At 32.7% G+C, this 26,504-nt stretch overlaps 1 protein-coding gene across 3 annotated transcripts in view; it reads right to left on the bottom strand.

Annotated features, from left to right (window-relative positions):
• LOC149082977 (sprouty-related, EVH1 domain-containing protein 2-like) overlaps positions 1-5,154 on the bottom strand; it is a 69,944-nt gene extending 64,790 nt beyond the window's left edge. For 2 of the 3 annotated variants that reach the window (XM_089236020.1, XM_089236021.1), the window contains exon 1: positions 4,886-5,154. In XM_089236020.1, the coding sequence (XP_089092146.1) occupies positions 4,886-4,951 (66 nt within the window). In that variant the 5' untranslated portion in view covers positions 4,952-5,154. The remainder of the gene's footprint in view (positions 1-4,885) is intronic. The other variant, XM_089236019.1, reaches the window with a different exon arrangement.
• Positions 5,155-26,504: the final 21,350 nt, after the last annotated feature.

The raw sequence follows: 26,504 nt of genomic DNA, 5'->3' as shown, positions 1-26,504 counted from the left end.
ACGATAATGTAATTATCTCGAATAATAATGAAAAGAAAAATCATGAGTAAGATGCAAATTTATTAGATTTATCGTTGTTTATCGTCGACTAAATTCTAAATTTTATAACATATTTTTAATAAATCATCATTTTTACTATATAAATGCTGTTGGTGCTAACAAGAAAAAAAATTAAATAAATAAAATTTATAAGGCCTCAAACTTGAAACTTCAATTCAACAATTATTTTCCAATGAGATCAGAGTTCAAAAATGATAAATAAAAGTCTTCAGAAAATTATTAAAACAATTTTTAATTATTTCCAAATAAAATGAAATTTCTTAGTTTCAAGTTATATTAAAACAAATAAATTTAATTTCTTCAGTTAAAACACAAAATAAATCGATGAAGATTTTAAAATATTTTGTTTATGCATAATCTAAATTCTTTGATGAATATTGTGCTGCGTTTGGGCTTATTCATTTCGTGGTTTACAAGCGAAAAATAAATTTAGTTGTTTGGTGTGCATTTTATATGCATAGTATTAAGATGTATAATTTTGATAATAAATTAATAGAACTGATAAAATAACGCTCAGTTAAGAAATTGAAGTTAAAATAAAATATTCAATGTTTTCTATTTTCATAGATTGATTTATCTTTAAATTTTTCTACTCTGCTGCCCCACTCTCACACTTTGGAGTTAAGGTTCATAGTTATTTAAAAATGCATAAATATATCGATGTAAAAAATTTAGAAAAAAAATCACATTTCAAATTTACTTAAATCCGGTCTGAATACTTTATTAAATAACTTCACAAAGAAAAAAGAAGAAAAAAATAATAATTTGTTTTTTAAAATAAATTTTTAAATAACAAGAAAACTTCGAACATGACTTCAATGATAATTAGTAATTATGCAACGTAATAACGTTTATTGATTAAATGTTTGATATATTTTTCATTTATAATTCAGTAATAACAAAATCTGAAATATTTAGGGAGAGAACTCGAGCTTATACTGTATATTGGTTGCATATTTATTTCTAAACGATAGATGATGGATAAAAACCAACAGAATAAGACATAGAAGAACCGATGTAAAGATAAAAAAAACCAAAAAAAAAAAAAAACAGAAAGGGAAAATCTACGCACGCATGCGCACAATTGATGATTTCTTTATTCACAACGACGTAATACGAATAAATTATGAATAGTTTACCAATTTTCAAATACATTTGAGAGTTTCTAGTTCACTTCAAAATCCTATGACATCGATATCAAAATTTAAAACAATAGAAAATAAATGGAAACAATTGGAAGCAACAGAAACGTGTCACATATTCAAAATAATCTTTTTACATATGTGAAAGCTCTTATTTTCGGAGAAATACCATGTTTTTTGAATAGGAATATGGAGATAAATCGTGAAATTTATTTCTGAAAGCAGAAAGTATGCAACACGTGTCTTGATATTGTCTACTTAAGAGAAAAACTATTTTGTAATTCTCTTTTATCTGTATCAGAAATATGAAAAAACATAAGCTTTGAAGTGAATCAATTTTCAAATAAATATACGGGAGTTATTAGTTTATACTTCGAAGTCAACTCAAATAAGAACAGAACAGACCGAAATCAACATTATCAAAATCGAAAAGAACGTAGAAAAAATAATTTAATAATTCAGAAAAAAATTTAATAAAAAAATTTGGAAACAAATGAGAAGAGCTTATTTTGAAAGGGAACATTTCTTTACATTTTAAAAATTCACATTTCACTTATAGAAATTTATTTTTTCATTCAATTTCCACTTCAATAGAATTTAAATATTCTTCTACTGTCGTATATGTCACCCGTTGGGCTGTTTCCACTTTTGTGAAGCAGTTCATTCCGGTGGAATACCCTCTTCACTCCAGAGGTACACATATGTATACCTTCATTTTTTAATGGTTTCATAAATGGTTTATGTCTTAAATGGTTAAATCTTTTTTCAAGTTTAGACTTGAAAGTAACCCAAATGGTCGTAATAAAAACATCGATCAAAATTAATTAATTATTATTTTTGCTTTTTAAGAGCATTTCGATACACAATATATATATAATTCAATCATATATTTTTTAATGAAGTTTTGGCTCAGTTTGAAGAGGATTTACTTTAAATTTAGTAAATGTGGAAATACTCCCTTTTGAACAAATTCTCCTTAATTGGAAACAACAAGAATTCCACGAATACGCATCTATATGCATAATTCACACATCAAAATTCAGTTTTACTCCTCCAAATCTTGTTGAGGGGTGAAAATACTAAAAATTTCAGGTAATTTTTTTTAATACAGTTATCTGTCACTGATGAAAAAAATACCCCTTAAAATTTTGGAGACGAATGAAATTACTCTTCAAAATTATATTTTCGGTTAACATTACTCCGTATGAATAACACTAGTCCGTATTTTTTTTATACATACGTAAAAAACTATAGTTTTTGATAAGTACATTTTTCTTTCAATGAGAATTAAGAAAAAAAAGCCAAATTTATTTCTGGAAACATTAAGTATGTGCAACACGTGGTTGAATATCTTTATAGATGCTACTTTAGAGCCATCACAAATTCTTTAGTTTTATCTACAACTTAAATATGACATACGTAGAAACAGAATCAAAATTGAGAAACCCCTCACGGCCATTTGCGGAGCTTCAACATGACTTACCATCATTTCACGTGTACGCCGTAAGAGATGTGAAATATGAATGAAAAATGGATTATAAGAGGGAAGAGAAAGACATTTTTTATTTTTGTAATTTTTCCTGCTACTTTTTCCTACAAGCTTTTTTATTGGTTATCCCATTTCCAGGAAGTAACGAAAACTAAATACAGTAATAACAGACTTTCAGGCTAGAGAATAACGATTACGTCATGGCTATTGAAATACTCTCTTTTATCAATATTCCGAGAGAATAATAAATGTTTCGTTCGAAGAGAAGCAAAATCCTAAATGAAGACTAACACGTGAACTTTTGTTCTTGTATTTTCCATTAAATTCATTATTTTAATCTCATCTGAATATTATCACAATTAAAAAAAGAACAAAATCGTCACTGATTTTTCTGAATTCTCTTAAAAATAACAAAGTTTATCAAACTCATAATATTGATTTAGTCATGATTGCTGAGATTTTACTTCAATAAAACAACTATGAAATAGTGTAAGTTAAAAAAAAATTTACAAAAAAAAAATAGAAATTAACTCAATTATTCTCCGAAAAATTACATTCTCATAAAATAATGTTTCAATTAAATTTTATTTGAAGCCTCATCTTGAAATAAAAGAATGAGACTATAGTGCTTAAACAAAATTTCAATATAGTTTCAAATAAAAAAAGAAAATTCAACAAAAATAATAGATTCCTTATAAAAAATATATTTTTTAGTTTATATTTCTATACAAAAAATTATGGTCATTAGTCATATTTTCTTCGTTGAATTAATAAAGAAATAAAATTACTTTTAATAATATATATATATTTTTGGTTTTTTGGTGTTTAATATTTATTTTTGTGATTTTGAAGGTAAATATTTATAAAAGTAAAAATTATTTGTTTTGATAGAATTAAATTTTACGTTGAAAGCATTCGATAATTTTTTTAACTGATTAAAAATTAATTAAAAAAAATATGAGAAATTATTAAAACTACTTAGTGGAAAAAAATATTTTACTATTAATTCAACGAAGAAAATATTTCTAATGACCAAAATTTTTTAATGATAAAAATATAAATTTGAAATAAAATATTTTTATTATGAATATATTATTTTGTTAATTTTTTGCTCATTTATTTCATTATTAACATAATCAAAACTTTTTTTCTCGTACTATATTCATTCATTTATCATAAGATAAGGCTTCAAATAAAAATTCAATTTGAACAATTTTTTATGAGAATATATATTTTCTGAACATTGTTTTTTTCTATTGTTTTTTGTCTACGTTTTTTTTTAAAATTTATATTATTTTTCATGAATGGTTTTATACTGAAGTATTTGGTTAAATATTAAGAGTACAAAATATTAAAAAAAATTGGTATTCATGGATTTGAATTTTTGCCTTATTACATGAAATAAATTTACGATTTTTTTTATGGTAGGAATCGTATTAATAGTAGATATAAAATATTTCCGTGGAATTACAGTTTAGTTTGAAATTAAAAAAATTTGTGGAGAGTACAAACATGTAATATGATAAAAAAATTCAATTGAATTTTTATTTGAATAGTCTTCTTAATATATAAGAATGAATCATTAGTCCGAGAACATATTTTTGTTATGCTTATAACAAAACTGAAGCGGAAAAAATGTGAAATGAAATTGATAAATTTATTTTGAAAATATTTTATTTTAAATCTATATTTTTCCATTTCTGTAACATAAAAAATTGCGGTCGTAAGTCAAATTTTTATTGTTGAACTAATAGAAAAATAATTTTTAAATTAAGTTATTTTTCACAAAGTTTAATTTTTTAATTTTTTTGAGTATAATATTGCTTTCTTATAATTTGAAAAGTAAATATTTATATGAGTAAAGCTTTGTCTCGATAAAATTAAAATTTTACGTTGGAAGAATTCAATAATTTCCCACTGATTTTAAATTTTACTGGGTTTAATATGGTTTTATACTGACGTAGCCTATTTGGTTAAATTAAGGGTACAAAAAATTAAGAAAAAGTAGGCATTTGTGGATTTGAACTTTTACTACATTACATAAATTAGATTTGGGGTTTCTTTGTGGGGAAAAAAATTCTATTAATCGTAGATCCAAAATTTTCTAATAGAATTAATATATTAGGTTTAAATTTGAAATTAGAAAATTTTTTGATGTACTCTCGGGATATATTGTATATATAAAGTGACTTACGTTGTTCCGATGGAATCCGATGTTTTCGTATTTGTAGAGAACACCGAATTGTACTTTTGGATCCATTTCGTCAATGGAAGTCTCTTACAACATTGTCCTGCACTCAGTACTTACTCTGCTTGCTCACAGTCGAAAGGGGGTAGGGGATGGTGTAATGGATGAGTATGGGGGGGGGGGAAGGAATCGAGCATGTTAGAATGAAGTGGTGCCGGGGGTCGTGTGCGTGTGGTGATGGTTGTGTGTTGGCCTGATGTAAGTGTAGAGTAAGTGAAGGGCACGAACGAATGAATGAGTGAATGAATCGGCAGCAGTGCCGGTCTGTCGTTGCTATAGCACTGTGGTGGGTTGCGGGTGGGACAGCGCGGACATCTCCACGAGGCCCCGCCTACATTTCATTGATCGGCTCATCCCCCACCACACACTACGAAATCCATGAATGAAATGAACGGAAAAGGGTAGGGTGACCCAAGAACACACCATTCAGAACGAAATTGCGTGGGATGATAGTACGTACAGCTATACATAAAAAACACACTCTCATGCATTTTATACTTATATTTTTATCCAGGCAGCTCACATACGGAATTAGTCTTGTATGTAGTTGTATATTTCGTCACGGCTATTGTATTCGGTGACGATATGTGATTGCTACGTACTACGCATCATCTGTCTTGTGTATAATATCGTCCATTCATCCTTTTTTTTTTCAATGTTATTTCTTAGAAAATTGTAATTGAATTTGTTATTGTCGTATTATCAGCAATAGAGAGTTGTAAAGTCACATCCTTATTATCCTATTATACACCCTTTATTTGTTCAACCGTTGGTGATAAAAATATACTTTCAATTACAGAAAGTATACAAATTACGTGTCTATTTTTGGTTCGTCATTTATTTTATGAAAGCTCGTACATACGTAATGTAGGGATAATGGAATAATCGTATAATGTGGAATACTGGATTTGCTCCGCTGTCAGGTATGGCCGTCAAATAGAACGGGGATAAACCAATTCAAAATTCTCTGTGATTATATGGAGCATGGGTTTCTAACTGCTATAACGAGGGACCGTGTGGTTCCGTGACAGCTTTTTCGGGTTCCGCGGGATCAAATGCAACCAAACTTTTAAAAATCCCGAAATCTGGAGAAATTCTTTCAAAGATGATAACTTTCATTCTTTTGTTCCTGATACTCGCCAAGCTGTTCTTTATTTTTATGAGATAGTGTCGTTTAAAAGAAATCCAAATCACTCTCTAGGATGACTAACCAACTTATCAATAGTAATACTGTATTATATTTTTCCTTCGAACCAGAAGCTCATAAATTTCATTTTACATTTCAGTAGGAAATTATTAATTGTTAAAACGATGTTGTTTCGGAAATTTTTCATCCACTAGAAGTGAGGATTCTTGAATTGCCGAATTTATGTTCACTTTACGGGACACCCAGAGTCATCTTCGAATCCCACCTGGGCACGGCACGGCGGGGGGGGGGGGCTCATTTGCATAGGGGCGTTCACGATAAGATCTAGCGCAATGATTTATGATAATAAATATATTAATTAAGCGGTGAGGCATAAGCCCTCTTTCATTTTGCTCTGGGGCTATGATTGGCAGCAAGGACGCTCTTTTGGATAAATATTCAAAACTTTGTATGAGTTTAGTAGAACAGTCTTATTATCATCAAGGGTTCCGCAGAACAGCTTTATAACTATCAAAGGTTCCGCGAAAAACTTTGACCTAGAAAGTGCACTTGTATGCGAGTGACCAAAACAATGATTGGCAGGTAAGCGAGGAACGAAAACAGTGGCCTAGAGGGCGTGAAAGCATGTGAACGACCAAAAGAGTAAGACACGGAGGCATATTTACGATGTGGGAAGGGGGGGGGGCGGGTACTAAGTAGGCCACAATCCAGGGTAGCTAATTTAGAGGAACGAGTAGTCAAGCAAAATGGGTTAGAATTTGTCGAATTTATACATCCTGCAGGCGACAAACAACCAATCCACGTCTTGGGGAGGGAGGGGGGATAAAGCCCTAATTGGAAGGCCCTAAAATTATTTGGCCTTTGCCAGTTTCCGCGAGGAAAAATGAGGCATTACCCAAGCGGCATCTACTATGCATCGTAGCTCGTGTTGTGCCCATATGCACTCGAGAAGGCCCCGCACCCGGACCATGCCTGGTAGGCCCGTGTGTCAAGACGATCCTGGGGTGGTTTATTACACAATCAGAGAATCTCTTCCTTCTTCGGAAACAAAAAAAAATGGGTGAAAGAGCACTCAATGCTTGATAATTCACAAATACCCTCCATGCAACATGCATATTAAAAGCAGATTCGATGGGAAAACAACTATTGCTCATTGTTGGTATAGTGACACCATCTGTTGTAAACAAATATAAGGAACGTAGCTAAAGATGCGTGCGCATGAGTCCTCATTTCCCATTTTATAAATTTCTGGTGTAACTCTACTTCAAAACTCTCAACCTTACTTCAACGCTTTCTCTCACATATTGAATACGTAAATAATGAATAATATCGTTACATTCGAACCCCTGCTGTCATCTATAAAATATAAAAAAATACTAAACACCAGCCTGCTGAAAAAATCCTGTGTTGAGCTGAATAAAATATTTTATTGCAGTGGTACCAGGAAAGTAGGGATCCTTTGTTTTTCAAGATAAGGGCTACATTCTCTTTTATTTCACCTGCACAGGCAAGTTGGATCGCTACGCACAGAATTTCGATATGTGTGCTGAATGACAAAATAAAATGCTACCTTTTACAATGTGGGGGAATTTTTTTCTGCGCATCAAAAATATCTATCTACAAGGTAGCATTCCAAGTCATTCTCAGACTCTAACCGTCGATGTTCTGTAAACTTATTGATCAGGAGAAAATGGTAACATTCTTAGTTTCTTTTGTTCATAAGAAAGAAATGGGTAAAAACAAAATTTTACCAGCAAAACTATGCCTTTTAAGAAAATAGAGACTAGAATATACAGTTCAGAGAGAGTATTTATATTTTACATGTAAGAAACATCATTTCACTAGAACCTCTGCTGCCACCTATCAAATAAGAAACATAACTGTGTATTATGATTCTTGCCATGCGTTAAAAACACAAGAAACACCGGGGGGTGGGGGAGTTCCCGTTTATCACTCTATATGTTGAAAATCGCCTATTTTCAAAGATAAAGGGGAAAAAACATCTTAGAAACATTTGAATTCCTAGAACACTACCATCCTGTGAATTTTTTAAACGCGAAAATATCCAATTAAAAAAAGATTTTTTTGGAAATTGTTCATGCACTAAAAGTGAGGATTCTTGAATTGTGTGTGCGTGCAGAGAGAGACGTGTACTTAGACACCCACAGGATCATCTAAACTGAGCCCCACTCAGGCACTGTAAATGGAGACCGCCCCCCCCACCCCACGCGCCATACGAAAATTTCCAACCAGTGTACTTGGGTGTGCCAGAGTGGTAAGGTGCTCGTCTTCCACAATGAAGGTTACCGTCAAGGTATGCGGGCTCGTATTCGGGGAAGAACATCAGAAAAGTTCTTAACCTTCCGAGCCTGGGGCGACCACCAATAGATTGCGTTTTCATCTTCTACCCAAGTCCACTGGTTGGCATCAAAGAGAAAGGGCAACTATTTTATAATTGGAAGTTGGAGCACAGGGGACCGCATAAAAATTTAGATTATTTTATTTTGTTACACACTGTATTTCCACTTTCAAAACTGGTACAGGGTAATTTTTGAACGCCTGTTGAGTATTTTTTTTAAATTGGATTCATACCTCTACGACGGACGATTGATGAGATAAAAGCCGTGCTAGCACTTACGGGACACCCTGTATGTATGGACAGGTGCATAGTCTATTCATGCACGTCGCCAGTAAACAAGTGTAAAAAACGATGATCGCGGGAATGATGATAGGGGTGAAAAAAAATCACAATTTTATAATTAATTGCATCAATCTTCGTAATTGGGAATAGTTCTCCATAATTGATATAATTTGATCAGCTATACTTTTCAAAGATTTTCATTGACTATTTCGTGATGAATCTGGTTTCATTTGTGGCCTCCTACAGGTAACTGAATAAAGTGCAATTAAGATATATTGCTTACTTTTACCAAAATTAGTATTTTTACTGAGGTGAAACTCCCACACGTTTCCCTCTTTTTACTAAGATTATTTTTTCTGATGTTTTATTTTAATTTTCAGAATCAACAGCAGATGATTATAGAACCCAAATTAAAGTGTTTATTATGCGCCGGGAAGAACGATAATTTGTTCGTTTTATTTCGCGATGTTTCTCATGGAAAATAGAATCTAAAACAAAAAAAAAAGAAGATTTTTAAACAAAATGTAGAAAGTTTCTTCAAAAGCTCGCACGTGCTTTGAATGAAGTCGAATGAAAACGGTATGAATTTTTTTTTTTTTTTTTTAAATTTATACGCATTTCGGAAATAGTAATTTCTTGTCACGTATAAATTACCATAAATTTTCTGTGGAAAAAAAAAAGAGTTATGGCCATTAAAATTACAGTTTTTAGGAACACGTAGTTATTAATGATTTCATCATTGTAATCATTGGCGTTATTACTTTTCGAGCTTTAAAAGAAGCCACAAGATAGGAGGTTGGGATCTGGGAGCATTTATCTTCTAAAACTGCGCTATCAGAGGTGTCGCTAGTGTCCTAGACCTGTGGATGTTCGACTTGATGTATGAAGGAGATTCCAGTTTTTTAAAAATTAATTTTCTAGGGGTGCTGGAATTAATTTCTTAATAGAATTATTAGTTCCTGTGCTAAAAAATTACGAATGCAGTCTAGCACAACTACGGTTGTGACGCCACTGTGTCTAAGAATGTTTATATAATGGCATTCAAAGGTGACTAGGTAGAAAAAAATTGAGTCTAAGCAGGACCGCTTTGACTGATTACAGTATTTTTTATGATTCCTAAAAAGGCCTGTGACGTACAAATGCGAACTGGAAAGTTAAGAGAATTTGATGAAAGCTTATGATGACATTGCACTTTCCAGAACGACTTGAACTAGAAATTTCGAAGACTGTGTATATGAGAGTTTGGATGCATAAGCGGATACAATCTCCTTGAACGTGGTGGGGGAGGGGGGGGGGGAATATCGCCCTTCGACCTATGACAATAACTCAATTTCTTTATTGAGTAGTGGGGGATGATCACCCCCTTCATCCTCCCCGCTTTCGCCTATGTTCTATGGACGATGAGATTTCAATTGCACATAAACATAATGAAGCGCTAAAGTGTGTGGATCGGGGTACTAAGCAGACCGGCAAAGAAATATTTAAATTTCTTTTGTTTCCATATGCAGTGAATATAATATAATTCGATACAACGATACTCTGCGGACCAAGAAAAAATATTGTTTTATAGGTGTTATCGTTATATCGAGAGATAGCATATTATAATTCGGCATCGCCAAATTTATTGGGGGGGGGGGGGGTGATTTCTAGCATCTCTTCCCAATTGGGGTTGTTAGCGCCAGCATAAAATTTATAAGAAATACATTTAGAGAGAGGTAGACGGCTTTTTCTCAGCCCAATATATCAAGGAAACAGATATTTTCAAGATTTTATGCCGAGGTGAACTCGAAAAGAAAAGTCATCTAGTCGCCACTGGGACTCAAACCCAGGCCCTCTTGCATTCTGGGCAAGCATGCTACCATCTACATCAGTGGTGGCACGACTGCGCCTTCCTTATTTCACGCACTGTGGCCTGAGGCGATGAAGTCATTGGCAGCCTCAACTTCAGCAAATGGCCCTTAGGTGGGACAGTAGAGATAGATGGCTTTTTCTCAGCCCGTATATCTCGACGAAGATCAGATGACTTTTCTTTTCGAATTCACCTCGGCATAAAATACAGAAAATATCTGTTTCATTGACATATTGGGCTGAGGAAAAAGCCGTCTAGAACTACCATCTCTATAGACCAGTGTTTCTCATTCCATTCCGTCCAAAGCCCCCCCCCCCCCATCTTTTTCTCGGGGCACCCCCCAAAATCTTATCCAGGGCCACCTCCCCTCATCCGAGAACTTTGATATTTATTGAATTCAGTCAGAACTAAATTTATAATGGAAATTTGTTTTAAAATTAAAATATGGTTGATCTCTGGAACCTTGGGCCCATAGGGGGAGATAGACTTGGTAGTCTGGGGGGGCACGGTCATTATTGCAGGGGGGCAAGATGATGATGATGTCGATTCATCTATACATATATGCATTAGATCAGTCGACTTCACCTTTGATGCTGGGGGGGGGGGAGCAATGCCTCCCCCACGCCCCCCGTATCTCCGCCCATGCCTGGACCAAGCATGGATCCGGAATGGAAGGGAAAGAATCGGAATCATCTTACCCAATAGACGAAATACATCATATCGGGAAAATAGCTCCGAATGAAATATGAGACGATACAACGAACATACACAATAAATCACTCCCTTTTTTTGGTGTGGTTTTCTGGAGGGGGGGAGCCTCATGCTTATATGGTAGTACCCGCTTACATATTTGCACGCTTACACTTCAAAATCATGACACCAGATTTTATCATGTAGGTCCGTATGGACATGAGGCCCCGGACTATGGCAACACCGTCTATAGCCGAGAACCTCCACGCGAAGCTCCTCACATCACTGAAGAGTTATCTCACCTATAGCCATTGGATAAAGCAGGCACATGCGCCATCTTGACCCTTTTCGTAGTATATCCAATGGCTATAGGCGAGATGACCTTCCTCAGTGACGTCACGAGCTTCGCGCGGAGGCCTTATGCTATAGATGGTGTTGGCTCAAGCCGAGATTATAGTGTTATTTTGAAGGAAAAAACTTAACCCCCCCCTCAGAAGACGAAAAAAAAAAATTCAAACCCTCCCTTGAGAAAATTCTGCGTACGCATATGGTGTTGGCTATGGGTTAAGATGGCCCTATGATTTTCCATAAGACAGCCCTGCTAGGTTCTTAGCGTCATTTTCGCTTGCCATATTTTACTTGCAAGCTTTATTTCTTCACAGTTCTCTGCGGTCCCCTTTAACCCTAGTCGTGGCTCCCCTTTCACCTGACTTTCACCCGTGGTCCCCCTAGAATATCCCAGGAATATGCAAGGTGACCATTTGGCCTCAGGGAGAGGAACGCTGTTCAAGATCATCCTGAAAAGGGTTACTTTACTTTAATCATATTCAAGAGACCTCTTCCAAAGCAATTATTCAGACTTTATTCATTTCTTCATTTCAGAGCAATTGAAGGACTCTAGTGGATATACTCCACTTTTCACAAAATTCTTATTCCCCTCAGACGTAATAAGGACATAATCAAACTGAAATAAATAATATCATGCAATTATTAGGAGATTAAAATCAACTCTGAGATTCCATAAGGAATAAAAAAAAAGGATATTATGTTATATTATCAAAAATAGTGTGGGAGTTCGTTCTCGGAAAATAAGTCCCAGTTTTCTTCTAATTAAAATGGTAATAACTCATTGATATCCATATATATGACAGACTATAACTAATTAGCGAATATGATTTTAGGAAAACATTACCAGGAATACGAGATTTTCGTAAAAATAGCATTCCAAATCCGAAAATAATTGGCGGTCGTATTTCGTCTACGTTAATTACTTACTTTGACCATACCGTTTTTGTATTGTTTATCATTTTACCTATGAATTACTACCTATATTATATTTCAGATCATTTAGTTTTTTTATTTTCAAGTCTGTCTATAAATTAGAGTAAAACTCTAGGTATCAGGATCTAAAAATATGGCAATTAGAGTCAGTTTTAAATTAATGGGAATTCCACCTCATAATTTATCATAATAATTAATGGAAAAGTGCTTTTTTTTCCTCTTTTTTCACAGAAATAAAATTGTAAAAGTAATAATTGGGATAGTTATTGCAATTAACAAAATGAGACATCAGAGACACAAAAAGAGGTTTATTGAAGAAAATAAAAAAAACCCCAGTATTTTCTGAAAAGGAGTCACACACACTTTTTTCAGTGTTTTTATCAATAATTTCGGGGGAAAAAAATTACGGGATCGTTAATATCATCAATTCCGGAAAGAAACAATAATGATATTTTTTTTCCCTCTTTTCGAAAAATGAAATCGCTTCTGTCTCATCAATTTTACTTTTGGGAAGAATGTGACATCTTTTTTAATTGCGTTTACGGCTAATTAACATAAATATTCTTGAGTATAGTGCAAGAAAGACAAAACAAACCTCTTCGAGAGACTGTTATGATCAGGGTCCGGATGTTGATGACATTTGCATTTTTTTTTTTGCATCTGTTGCATTTTTATGCTTTTTTTTCAGTGTCAGGGCATGTTTTTTTTTAGTTCTGGGGCATTTTCCCTTTTTACATTTTTTGACAATGAAAAAGATTGAAAAAAAAAGTTATATGAATGCTGATTGCATTGAGATCATTTATGAAAGAATATGCTTGAATTTCTGAAAAAAAATAGAAGATTTTTTCTTTTATTTACAGGAGGCATACACAGGATTTTCTCCAGGAGGGGGGGGGAGGAGCGGTTCGTTTTTAACTACAAAAAACTCTATCCCCCCCCCTCCAGCACGCCAGTCATGGCCCTCACATCTAGCGACAAGACACCTCCGGTCAGATTTTTCGCGGGTCTCTCAATAGTGAATTTCTTGTGAAAATGCAAAAAAATGATCAGAATCGTCTCAGGCCACCAGACCAGAGCCCTGTCAGCCGCCCCACCTTTATGGGAGCCATAAAGCCAGTGTTCCTAACCGATTCATGGATTATAATTTGTTTATTAGAAGAATTGTCTCTTAAGATGAATCGAAACGATGAGAGAAAAAAAATTATATATAATTTTGATGCCGTGTCAAAACTTTTTCTTTCGACTTTCGAACATGACAAGCGTCGTTGTTGAATTCGATAAATTTCCCTACATATTAATCACTTTTATCGGTGATTATGCATAGCACCTAATCGTCGTTGGCAAATTTAGTAAGTACTAAAATATTAAAACTGAAAAAATTATCACTTTTACCGGTGATTACGCATAATACTCAAGCGATGCGTCATTGGTAAACATTAGAAATCGTACTATATATGCATTATATATAGTACCATACATGATAACTCATACATGTGTGTTATATCGGGAATACTATCGTAAAATTTGTTATCATTATATTGGGGTCCGACAATATATTTATCACACATACTAGACTCATTTGGAATTTTTTCATATTTATCTAATTCACCAATTACGCTAGGGTATTATGCATAATCACAGATAAAGCCAATAAATTTTAAGCATTTATCAATTACCAAATTTACCAACGACACTTGAGTATTATGCATATTCACGGGTAAAAGTGATACATTTATCCAACTCACCGAAACGATTGGTGATATGCAATTATATTATTATAATAACCGGTTATTATGCATACCAACAGATTATTATGTATAATAACCGATTTTACCGATTTACCGTAATGTATGTATTTAATTTATCAGACTGATAAGTTTTTGAAGGAAATGGAGCTGAGAGAGGACGGACAAAATTTAGACAAAATCAATCTTTGGCTTTACATTATCACCGAAGAAATCGGATATCTCGTGCGTATATTACTTCTGGGTACCCACCATTGGGTATTCTTTCCAAATTACGCTTTCATGGGTCCATGGACAGTAATCGAATTATTTCTGCTACGTTTTCTCCCTTCTTTATATATATATATACATGTATGTATGCTCTGTTTTTATTTCTCCTATGGCTTCAGATAGAAACCAAGGAAGCGAAAAATTTTCTGGGTGGCTGATGAAAGCAAAAGATTTTTCTGTACATTGAGAGGGAGAAAAAAAATTCTATTCCCGGTCATTGAAACCGAACATTTCATTGGAATTTTAAATGAATGCGATTCATTTTTGCTTTCGCACGTGTATCTCATGCTAACAAATCTTTCAGATCATGGATAGCAAATCTTCCAGGTTTTTCAATGATAATACCAATCTTGAGAGGAAAACATAAAATAATTTCACCGCACTATATGCTCATGAGCAGAGCCTGAATTATAATATACTGAAAAAAAGTTGATAAATATGCTCTAAAAATACGCAAATATGCACTTGAAAATGTCAAAATATACATTTAAAATGTCAAATATACATTTAAAATGTCAAATATACATTTAAAATGTCAAATATACATTTAAAATGTCAAATATACATTTAAAATGTCAAATATACATTTAAAATGTCAAATATACATTTAAAATGTCAAATATACATTTAAAATGTCAAATATACATTTAAAATGTCAAATATACATTTAAAATGTCAAATATACATTTAAAATGTCAAATATTCATTAAAAAACTCAAAATATCCACTAAAAATCTCAAAGAAGTTAAAAATTCCAAAATGAGCCCAAAAAAATCAGAAAATATACGTTAAAGAAAATCAACATTCAAGGAAAAGCAGATATGTTTAAAAAAAATGCATATTTTACATTTCTTAGTGAATAAAGATATCCCCACATATGTATATTCATGCATATGTGAATAACTTCTACATATTTTTTATATAAGCATTTTTAATTTCTAGTTGGTCATAGCAAAACGAAATACCAGTAACAACAGAATTTATAAGGTATTTCTGAAAAAAAAAATTGAACACTTTTGACACATATCTAGAAATAGCGTTACAGTAAAACGGTTGATATTTGAAAATTATTGCAAACATCTCTATTAATTCACTACAGCCCACCTGCGGAAAAAAAACCAATGCCATGAAAATATTATAAGCAATATTCATTCGAAAAATTATAAAAAAAATAATAATTGATCTTTATTAAACCTTCAAAAATACGCACGTATTCTGAAAATTCTTTCATTTTCTGCATCTATCTGCATTAATGCTACAAAAAGACCAAAATATGCAAACGCATGTATGCATATGCCTTTGCATGTGATCCTGGCTCTACCCATGAAATTTGAGTACATGATAATAAAAGATGGATTAGATTACGTTAGAAGAAATAACTGAAATGCTATGAGCTTTGACTTAACTGGAAGGATCGAAAATATAATTAACCCTTTTCGGAGAATGTTTTTCAATTATGGAGTGTTTTCTATATGAGAATTTTTGTAAGAATCAATGGTTGATGCTTCTTCTATGTTTGAAGTGAACTTAATTTTATCTTTTAAGAAGTATCTTAATTTTCACCATGAAGTGTTCCATATTGAAATATTTGCATTTTAGTTACTAATATTTCAATATGAAACACTTAATGGTGGAAATCAAGATAATTCTCAAAAGATCAAATTGAATTCACTTCAAACAAAGAAGTATTAATCACAGTAATTAAAATGCATCTCTCTGAGACATGCGAAGTGGGGTGTGCTCGGTCCTTGAATGTTTCGTAACTTAAATGCATATTATATATATTCACAAAAACACTATATTTATCCCTAGACCCCGGATTATGCAAATGCATATGTGAATGTGCATACGGACAGCTTAATGGACAGTAATGTGAGTTCTGATAAAAACTTGTCATATAAAAATTTCCAATGTGATTTCAGTGAAATTTATCAATGAAAAGCACGGTAGAAAACACTAATATATTTTGATCATAACAATATGATTTTTCTGTATTATCAGAAAGATGCACACACAGAAAAATCTGTGAAAAGTAGATCTTATAGTAATAACAATGATTCTGTACTTAGAACTGAGAAAATACATCAAAATGCCTCATTCACTGGAGACATATTGTAACGAAATAAATCTTCATCAACAACAAATAAAGTACATTTTGTGTCTTAAAAACTTAAGTTCTGAATTAAACAAAAAATAATTGCAAGGAACCTTCTGGAAAGAACTTATGTTAATTTGTTTAAACCCACTTAATGTAATAATCGATGAAAAATCTTCCCAACTCGAGAAAATCGAAATTTTCTTCTAGTAAATGTCTAATGAATAAAATTCGAGAAATTGTAACAAATTCGTATTTGTCATTAAATAAGAAATTTACTTCTTTTGGCGGTATTTTATTTTTCTTTTGGGTAAATCAGAGGCAATGAAATATTAATTTAAATATGTATGAGATCAAAGAATTTGTAGAAGAAATTATCTCAAAACACAAATTTTTTATGTATAAGGAGTTTTTTAATTTATATAATATTTTCTCCAAAAATTTCTTTAAAAATTTCTTTCTCATTAGAAAGATAGTCTGGGTGGCGGTCAATGAAACCTAACATTTCACTAGAAATATTAAAAATAATTTCGCTGCCTTTGAATGAAGTATTTATTATTCGCACCAATTGGTTAATAAAATCAAATGAAATTTTGTTTCTAAATATTTTCTAAAATTCCAATAATTATATTTAATAAAAAAAGCTTTTCTTTCTTTTATCAAAGATTTAATACAATTATCATTAAACATTCGCAGTTTTCAACGCTGCTAAATGATGTACAAATCACAGTAATTTTTGAAAATTTCGGGTTTAAGAAATTAATCACTTAATGAACATTAGTCAACGAAAATGTTAAAACAAAAAATTGATCGCGGAAATACCCTCCAAGATTGAAGAAATTCTTCGTGAAGAATTAAGACAAGACACATGATAAAATAAATTCAAGCGTTTGTTAAGGCTTACAAATGAACTTTTAATTCGTCTTCAATGGATTAATTACGAAACTTTCCGTTGGATAATAAATTTTTAAATAATTTATCATGATGCCTTACACTTTTCTCGAATGTTCTGGTATTCCCTAAGCGAAAAGATGATGATAATCAAGCAATGAGTTCGAAAATAATTAATAGTAGCCAGTGACGTCAAGATATGCAAATGGTATAAAAGCATATAGGTCCTTTTTACAACCTTTTTGACTTATTTATCACCTGATATTAATGTTGCATAATGAGTAATAAATTCGACGATAACGCCATCACGGTCGCAAGTTCAAACCCGGGGAAGAATATCGGTAAGGTATTTTCCCTAACGAGCTTGAGGTGATTGCCGATAGATGGCACTTTCATTTTTCATCCCAACTCATTAAGGCTAGCCAGTAAATTGCAGCATAGCGATATGGCCGTAGTTGGTGAAGTAGTTGTTGCACGGTATCGGTCGCTATATAACGCATGTTAATTATAACGAGCGTTGACTGCATAAATGTATTTTATTTGATAATTTTAAGGAACTAACATAAAATAATTTTATAATTGAGAATAATAATTCATATTTCTGGAAAGTGAAGAATTTACAAAAACAATTTCTTCCCCAAACGCGACTTTAGGTTTTAGTTGTAATAAATATCCCTACAGTTTTTATTGCATGTTCTTGGTGTATATATAGGGTGATGCCTTGAAGTGGTGAAAAAGTTAGAGGGGTGATATTAGGCATCAAGAGGAACAGAAATTGCAATAGAGCATGGTATCGCAAACTACGTTTACTTGGTGAAAATCACAAGTCGAGTGTGACAAAAAAACCACTATAATGAGTAGGGAAAAAAACATTTAATATATTTGACAGCATGATTACAACACAGCCTGTGATGTAGAAAATAGAATACAATAATAAGTACTTATTACTTAATTATTATTATACCCTGTATTATTATTAGTACATCCCTCTGAATTTGTCGTCACTTCAAGGCAAAACCCTGTATATCTGTTCACGCTCTGATATTTATCCTCATGTTTATGCTCATACATGCACGCTCACATATATACACATATATCAATGAAATATATCTTTATAACACATATGAAATACAACATATCCATGAAAAAATGATAATATTCAAGCAATGAGTTTTGATGAGAGCAATTAATAGCTGATCATGTCGAGTGATACAAATGCAATAAAAGTACAGTATAGGCCTATTGTAAAAATAAGTAATGGATATTATATGCAACCTAATTAAACGTATTTATCACCTGATATTAATTCCACACAATAAGTAATATAAATGTATTTTATTTTAGAAATATTATATAGTACATTCAGGTAATATGGAATGAATTTTTATTTATTTATTATTATTATTTTTTATTATTGCAATTTCAAACATAATAGAAGCCTGAAACTTGTTTCTATAAAATTCAGTTTCTTTTCTTTACATTGACAAGTGTGTCGTATTTAAGAATAAATATTATATTCGAGAAAAAAAGACATTAAAAAATAATAATTTTTGTCATGTAATATAAAATAGTCTGATAATATTGAATAGGAGATTCAAAATGAAGAAAACAAATTTGAATAGATTAAAAACAACATTTAACGAGTCCATGACAATAAAAAATGAAAATTTCATCGTATGTTTCTTGTAGTTGATGTCATAGTCCTATTTACACAGTAATAATAGGGATAGTTATTGCAATTAACAAAATGCGATATCAGACACACAAAAAGTTGTTTATTTAAAAAGATAGAATAAAATTAGTATTTTCTGGAAAGAAGTAGTCACACACACACACACACACACACACACACACACACACACACACACACACACCATGTGTGAAAAAATACAAGAACCCGAAAGCGCAAAGAAAAAAACCAGTAATTACGATAAAATATGAATATACTGCCCATAAAAAATTATGGTTGATCTAAGTATGGAATGTAATATATAAAATGAATTAGAGCCAAAATAATTAAAATAAAATTATCATACACTACACAACAGAAGCAGAGAGCGAGCACAACATAAAAATCAAGTAATTGAATATTGAACTGAAATGCAAATTCGAAAAAAAATTGAAATGATTTATGTGTTATTGAAAAAAATGGAAAAAAAAAATTTTCGCTTCGGTATAAATTTATATAAATTTGATTTTAAATGAATATTTTTTTTATAATTGATAATTAAAATTTACAACATTTCTAGAAAGTGCGAAATGCAAATATAATTTATAAGAGTATCGAAGAAAAGATTTATTCTTCAAATGTGACTTAAGGTTTTTGGTTGTTATAAATATCTGTATTGTTTTTTTATTGCATGTCTGGGTGTATATATATCTTTTCATGTTCTCATATTTATCCGCATGCTTATACATGCACACTCATACTCACATCTATGTAATAGGTATGAGATGGTAGAGATTACAAGCGTGGGAGTTAAGCGATCGACCAATCGGTGAACACATCTCCAGTGACGTCAACCTGATCTAACTCCCACGCCCATCTGCAGTGGATGGAAATCCTCTGCATACTTTGCCTCTCTTCTTCGGAGATATTCCTTCAAGTTTGCCTTCTCTTTTTCTACGAGCAAAAGAATTGCCGCTTTGTGAGTTTCATAAAGGCGTGGGAGGCGAAAGACCATCAACAACTTCCAAAGGAATGGGTGCCTTTTTCATTTTCATTATATCGCTGACATGAATTATTTAGATACCTCTCTCGCATTTACACGTCATACCTCGAATAACTTATACGTAGCACGGATCCTATAAGTCGAGTTGGAATTCCTCTATATCTTTTCTTTCTTTATCCACTTAAATCAATTGCATCATCATTGAACCAAAAAAAAAAAGTTTTCGGAAGAAAAATAAAAATTGTGTATATTGTGCATCGATTTTAAAAGTTTTAAAATCTTTAACTGTAAGACTTGTCACGAATTAAGGGATGTCACCTATTTTAACGTGGTGAAAGCAGAAATGTAAGTAGAAATGTAACTACAAATATTAATTAACAATTGATTTGTTTCAAATTCCTTACACATTTTTGAATTTTTATGCCAGGGGTGGCCAACTTCTCACTTTTCAAGGGCTGACATAATGGTCAGCTGCATCTTCGCGGGCCGCACCAGGAACAACACTCCGGTGTATAAGCCGCACCAGTAAAATGACCCAGAAAACTCGCAGATTCGTGTCCGCCATAAGTGTTATGGTAAGAAACGGGCAACTTGTCATTAAAATTTTACCCTGGGCTCCACTTCATAAATTGACACATATCCATTGTTTACTGGATCCCAGCGAGTAAATGCATAAATGCATAAAAAAATTACTGCTTCTTTTGCAAATTATAGTCCATCCAATTGCTTCCGCAGTTTCAATTTTAGAAGCAAAACATTTTTTCTGCCATTATTTTCATCCCTTAGGGGTCATTCAAGTATTACGTCAGCATCGAGGGGGGCAGGGGTTTCGGATTTGCTGATTTTTGATGACAAGGGGGGGGGGTTTGAAGGTTGCTTACGTCATCAACCACCTTACAAGGGGGGGGGAGGGGGTCAAAAATTACTAAAAATTTGCTTACGTAATACTTGAATGGCCCCTGACGGGGGGGGGATCAGTGTTTTGCTAACTTTTGCTGATAACGGGGGTGGGGTGGGAGTCAAAAATGGCTGAAAATCTGCTTACGTAATAATTGAATGGCCTCTTACTCCTGATTTAGCAACCGGTGGAGCCGCACGGGTCAAATAGACGCTCAAGGAATTGATTCACGCACCGGTAGAGTTCGAATGAAGTTTTGGTATTGGGATGAAAAACGTGCCAAAAGCCAGATGGATAATTTTTACTATCCCACGCGTAAACCCACGGGATAATTAACTCAAGGAAAAATGGACTTGCTTCCTATGGACTAGGCAGACTATCTGTAGATTCGATAGGATGTGTGCACACGCACCATTATCTGGCACTCCTGTATGTCCATGAGATTATACGGAACGATATTTGCGATGCACGTATTCTTATTTCTTGAGTTACCTTCTTGGACAGATTATCGGTATTTTTGTTTGAGAAAGTGTTAGTCTGCTTTAACATGGAATGCCACCAACCTGCTAAGTCGAAATTATGAGTACATATTCTATCTCTATATTAGAGATTTCTATGTTTTCGACACAAAAAAAAAGAATAATCGTGTCTGGGTGTGAAACTGCCTTGTTCAACGGCACAATATGAACCTAATCATCCCATATGATCACATTTTTACTCTTTGGTATCAGGGTCTGCGTAGCCGAGTCGGTTTACAAATACGGAGGCCATGAAAAGGCAACTTTGCCCAATTAGGTGTCGGAAGGAAATGGGATAAAAATAACCATAACAAACTTTAGGGGCGATTCGTGTGTACGAAAAGGCAGTGTGATGAGTATATAGCTAATTACTATCGTAACTACATATAATTAGGAAGCCAATTGACGTAAATAATCTGTTAATTAGATCTGCCGTGGAAAATATTGGCTTAAATAATTATAAGAAAATCAATTTACTACACAGTGATTTTACCCAGTTGTGGGAAGCACAAAATCACCTAACGGGCAGAATGCTGCCAGCTGTAGGCCACCTCTGGTATATGCTACTCTACGCTAGTATAAAGTTTTACATAACTCTAATATGCATTGGAAACAGCTTGCGTTTATGATCAAATAGCATAACATCAATGTAATTGAATAAGAATTGATGCAAAATAAAGGAAGCAGTTTATTTCATGACATGAAGCAAAAAATTGGGATTTCGTTGACTGAACGTTTGCTGAAATTAAATTTTAAAGATAAATTTTTTTAGATTTTTGAGTTTAAAATTTAAAATTTTACTTCAAGTAAGACTAAGTGAATGAAATTTCAATCTGGTGCTTTATTTTAAGAACTGAACAGTTTCCTTTATTTTGAATCAATTTTTATTGAATTACGTTGATGTCATGCTATTTTATCATGCGCGCAGGAAGTTTTTAATGCATTTCTTTGAAAATTTGCAAGAGATTTGTAAAACTTTATACTGACACATAGCATAACTTATAAAATGGAAAATATGTGTGAACAATTTGAAATAACTCAGTGGTTAAAGAGTATTGTTAATGCTATACCTACTAGAGCATATTTTCCCAACCTTTTTTGTCCCATCGCTCCCTTCTTTAGAATTTCTTTTCTTCCATCGCCCCCCAACGCAATCTAAACCATAGGATCATATGTTATACTCGTAGCTTCTACCACCCCCTGGAACATTCCAACGCCCACGTTGGGAATCACTGTACTAGAGCATAGTTTTTCACCTGCTGAAAGGTATGAGACCCCTTAAGATAGCGAATCAATGACGTTAATGCATAAATATGTTTTAGGGATAAAATATTTGATTTTTTTTTTCGGATGGTAAAGATATGATATATTTACATTAATTAAAGTTCAAACTATAATTATATTCATAGAAATTATTTTAATTATTACGCATATCAATGGTGTTCCAGAAGCCAGTTTAAATGCATTTGTTAGTTAAAATTAAGCACCGTATTACGGCGGGGCGGAAAGGATCCGGGGGGGGGTCATTCCCTACCTCCCCCACCCGAAATATTAGAAAGTGACTAATGTATATATTGGTCTCTCCGAAATAAATTAATGGCTACGGCCCGAGCGTTACGTTTCAATAATTACAATTCTGGAGGCTTCATGTGCTTGCGTTGATGTGGTCCCTACGTTCATTTTTATTTAAAAAAAAACGGAAATCGGTCACAGGAAATGACTACAACATTATCGCATGACATTCAAATATCGATACATATGTTATCGACAATAACATAGTTGTTTTCATCCTGGAATCGTCACTTACACTGAACAAAATTTATAAAAATGTTTTTTATATTTTAATTTCGACTGTCGTCTTAGAAAAACGGTATGTAAAATATTGAAACTGAGTCGAGAGATGAGAGATTTATCAGAATGAAATCGGAAACAAATGTTGATATTTAGAATTAGAATTTAGTGTTTCTTTTTGATTGTAGGCATTTTTTATAAGATTAAAATTTACAGACTTTTATAATGCACTTTGATGATGTATTGTGAAATTTCGGGGGGGGTGCATGGGGATAAATATTTATGAACCAAAAGACTAGCACTTTGTAGAGTAATTCGAGATTATTTTAATATGTAAGAGACGAGCGCTATCTTGACCATCAATAAAATGATAAAGATGTCATTAAGGTAATTTTTGAGGGTAATATTTTCTGATAGAGTATTAAGTTCCTTACATTTTGTATTACTTAGTAGTTTTTGATCGCATGGTGTTATCAACGTGATTGATCTGAAATTGATTAGGTCACATAATAATTGATTGAAAATTGAAATATAGTTGGATACATTTAACGTGTGAATGATGATTCAGAATTTGATGAATGCGAATGCCCAGATTTATGATAGAGGCTCGAGGTATTGGGAAATACGTGAATTATGTTTTTCATTTCTTCCTTTTTCATTTGTTAGATCGTCATTTCCGACACACAATACATATCATATCCCAAGAGGCAAGCAGTGTCCAATGCTGGGGGTTAAATTATAAGAACTTAAGAAAACTGTTACACACATTTAATGAAACAAAGATACAAAAATAAAAACGGAAAATAATCACAATATAAATTCGAGTTGAATTAGTAGAAGAAAAAAAAGTTAATAAAAACATCATGAAATTATCAAAAATAATTATGATATGTCTGTTATGTTGAAAAAATATATACATGGGGTGGTTGGCTATCGGAGTGCTTCTTAAATTAGATATCAAAACGCAAATTAGTAGGTAAAGCGGTTATGATAATATGCGAAAATAAATTTCAATATCATTTATTGTGAAAATGTATTTCTTGAGTTTTCTTTTGAAATGGGACAGCTTTGCGATGATTTGTATTTCACACGGTATTGAATTGAAAAATCTAGGTGCTAGGAAAAAATAAAATGTTCGTGTAAAATATCTTTGTGTATATGTGGCATATTTTAAATACGATTTGGTCTACGGGGATTTACTGAGATGCGCATGGGGAAATGGTATCGTTTTTTGTACAAAGTTATTGCAGTTTTGAATAAATATAATTGTCGAACTTTTAAAACGTCATTATTTTGGAAGAGAGTTTGAGACGGGGTGTTATAGTCATTTATATATTAATCGAATTATTATTATTTTTTTTTGTAGGTTAGTTATAGGACGAATATTGTTATTGTAATCAAGCGTAAATGCAAAGGCCGTATAAAATATGTGATTGAAACCACGAAAAATATAAATTTTTAATGAATGCTCTACTAACGTGATTTTTGAGATGATAAAACTTGAAAATCATGTACCTCAATTTATTATGCAAATGTTTTATGTGTGATTTCCATTTTAAATTATTATCGATGTACAAATCAATATATTTAATGCTTTTTATGTTCTCGATACAACTACATAAACAGGTGGTAAGATCACATTGGTTAATATGGAATTTCAATTGAATAGGGCCAAAAGAATAATCTCGTAGGGAAAATTCCATGCATTTATTCTCTTCAACATTAATTTCCATATCATTCTTTATGAACCAGTTCCGAATATTTGAAAGATCGCCATTAATTTTTCCTTTCAATACCTCTATTGGATCATTAATTGCATACATAACCACTATATCATCGGCAAAACAAGCAATTTTACGAAAAATATTAATATCAAAGAAGTCATTAATGAATATTTGAAACCAATAGGAGGAGGGGCTAAAAAAAGACCCCTACACAATTACAGCAGAGTAAATTCGAGTATGAGAAGTTAAGCCGAAGTTTCGATCAGATTTAAAAGAAAGAAAAACACATCTAACGTATTGTTTTATTTCAAGGTCCATTGGAACAATGGGATGCTTTTGAGTTTAATTTATGAAGCCTTTACCAACCTCGTTAAAAATGCTATTGGAGATCGGAAGGTTTCAAGTAACATTGAAGATAGACTTTCATGATGAAAGTGCTCCAAAAAGAATTTCCACGAGGATGTCAGGGGAGAAGCTACTATTTTTAGCTACATTCTGCGACTCGTATTCCGACGGTATACACGAGTACTGTTACAGATATAATTGAAGGATATATGCCCATTGTACCACCATTATTGCCGAGCTATATACTGTAGTTACAATGTCTACTGCCGCCGGAAAAGCATTAAGCAATGTCTCTGAATGATATTCGAGCACCGTGGATCTACCTCCACATTTATGTGTATGCTTAAAAAATGTTTTAGAGATTTTCGCAAATTTTCGCTGCGGGAGGGGGATGTCCTGTAGAAAGTCTGGCTTCGGAAAACGCTTAAGACCCAATCCTAATGGCCCCCGCACCGTGATATAGGGGCTACATTAAGTAACATACAGGGTGTTTGCACGAAGGAATGACACGATTTAAAAAAAATTATATTTTCAAAACTATTTCGCATCTGTGATACATAAAAATGAAGAGAAAAAACATTTAAAGGTTTTTTAAACATGGGCTCAATAGATGACAGCAGTTCTGTAGGACACAGTGTCAGAAATTAAAAATAGTGACAATGAGAGGAAAAAAGTTTTGTGTATTAGAATATGCAGGGGTGTTCCCGCTACTTCTGTGTAGCGTGCATTTAAAAATTTGTAACTGAAAAAAAGCAAAAGAATGAATCAGTCAATTTCGGTCATTGCGTTTTACGGAAGTGCTGCCGTCTATTTAGCGAAAGTTAAAAAAACACGAATGTTTTTATTTTTATGTATCTCAGATTATATTATGTGCAATAGTTTTGAAAATACAAATTTTTTAAACTCGTATCATTCATTTACGCAAACCCTGTATGTCTGGCATCCCATTCCGTTTTGACATCCACATGCGGTAAATGTTTCCATGTTTAACATATTGAAGATAAAAAA

This window comes from Pholcus phalangioides, unplaced genomic scaffold, assembly GCF_987345545.1.
Source record: "Pholcus phalangioides strain wild (caught in Gottingen) unplaced genomic scaffold, Ppha-v1.0 ptg000009l_1, whole genome shotgun sequence".
NCBI lineage: Eukaryota > Metazoa > Arthropoda > Arachnida > Araneae > Pholcidae > Pholcus > Pholcus phalangioides.
The sequence above is the reverse complement of the archived record's forward strand: the minus strand, read 5'-3'. Positions and strand labels throughout refer to the sequence as shown.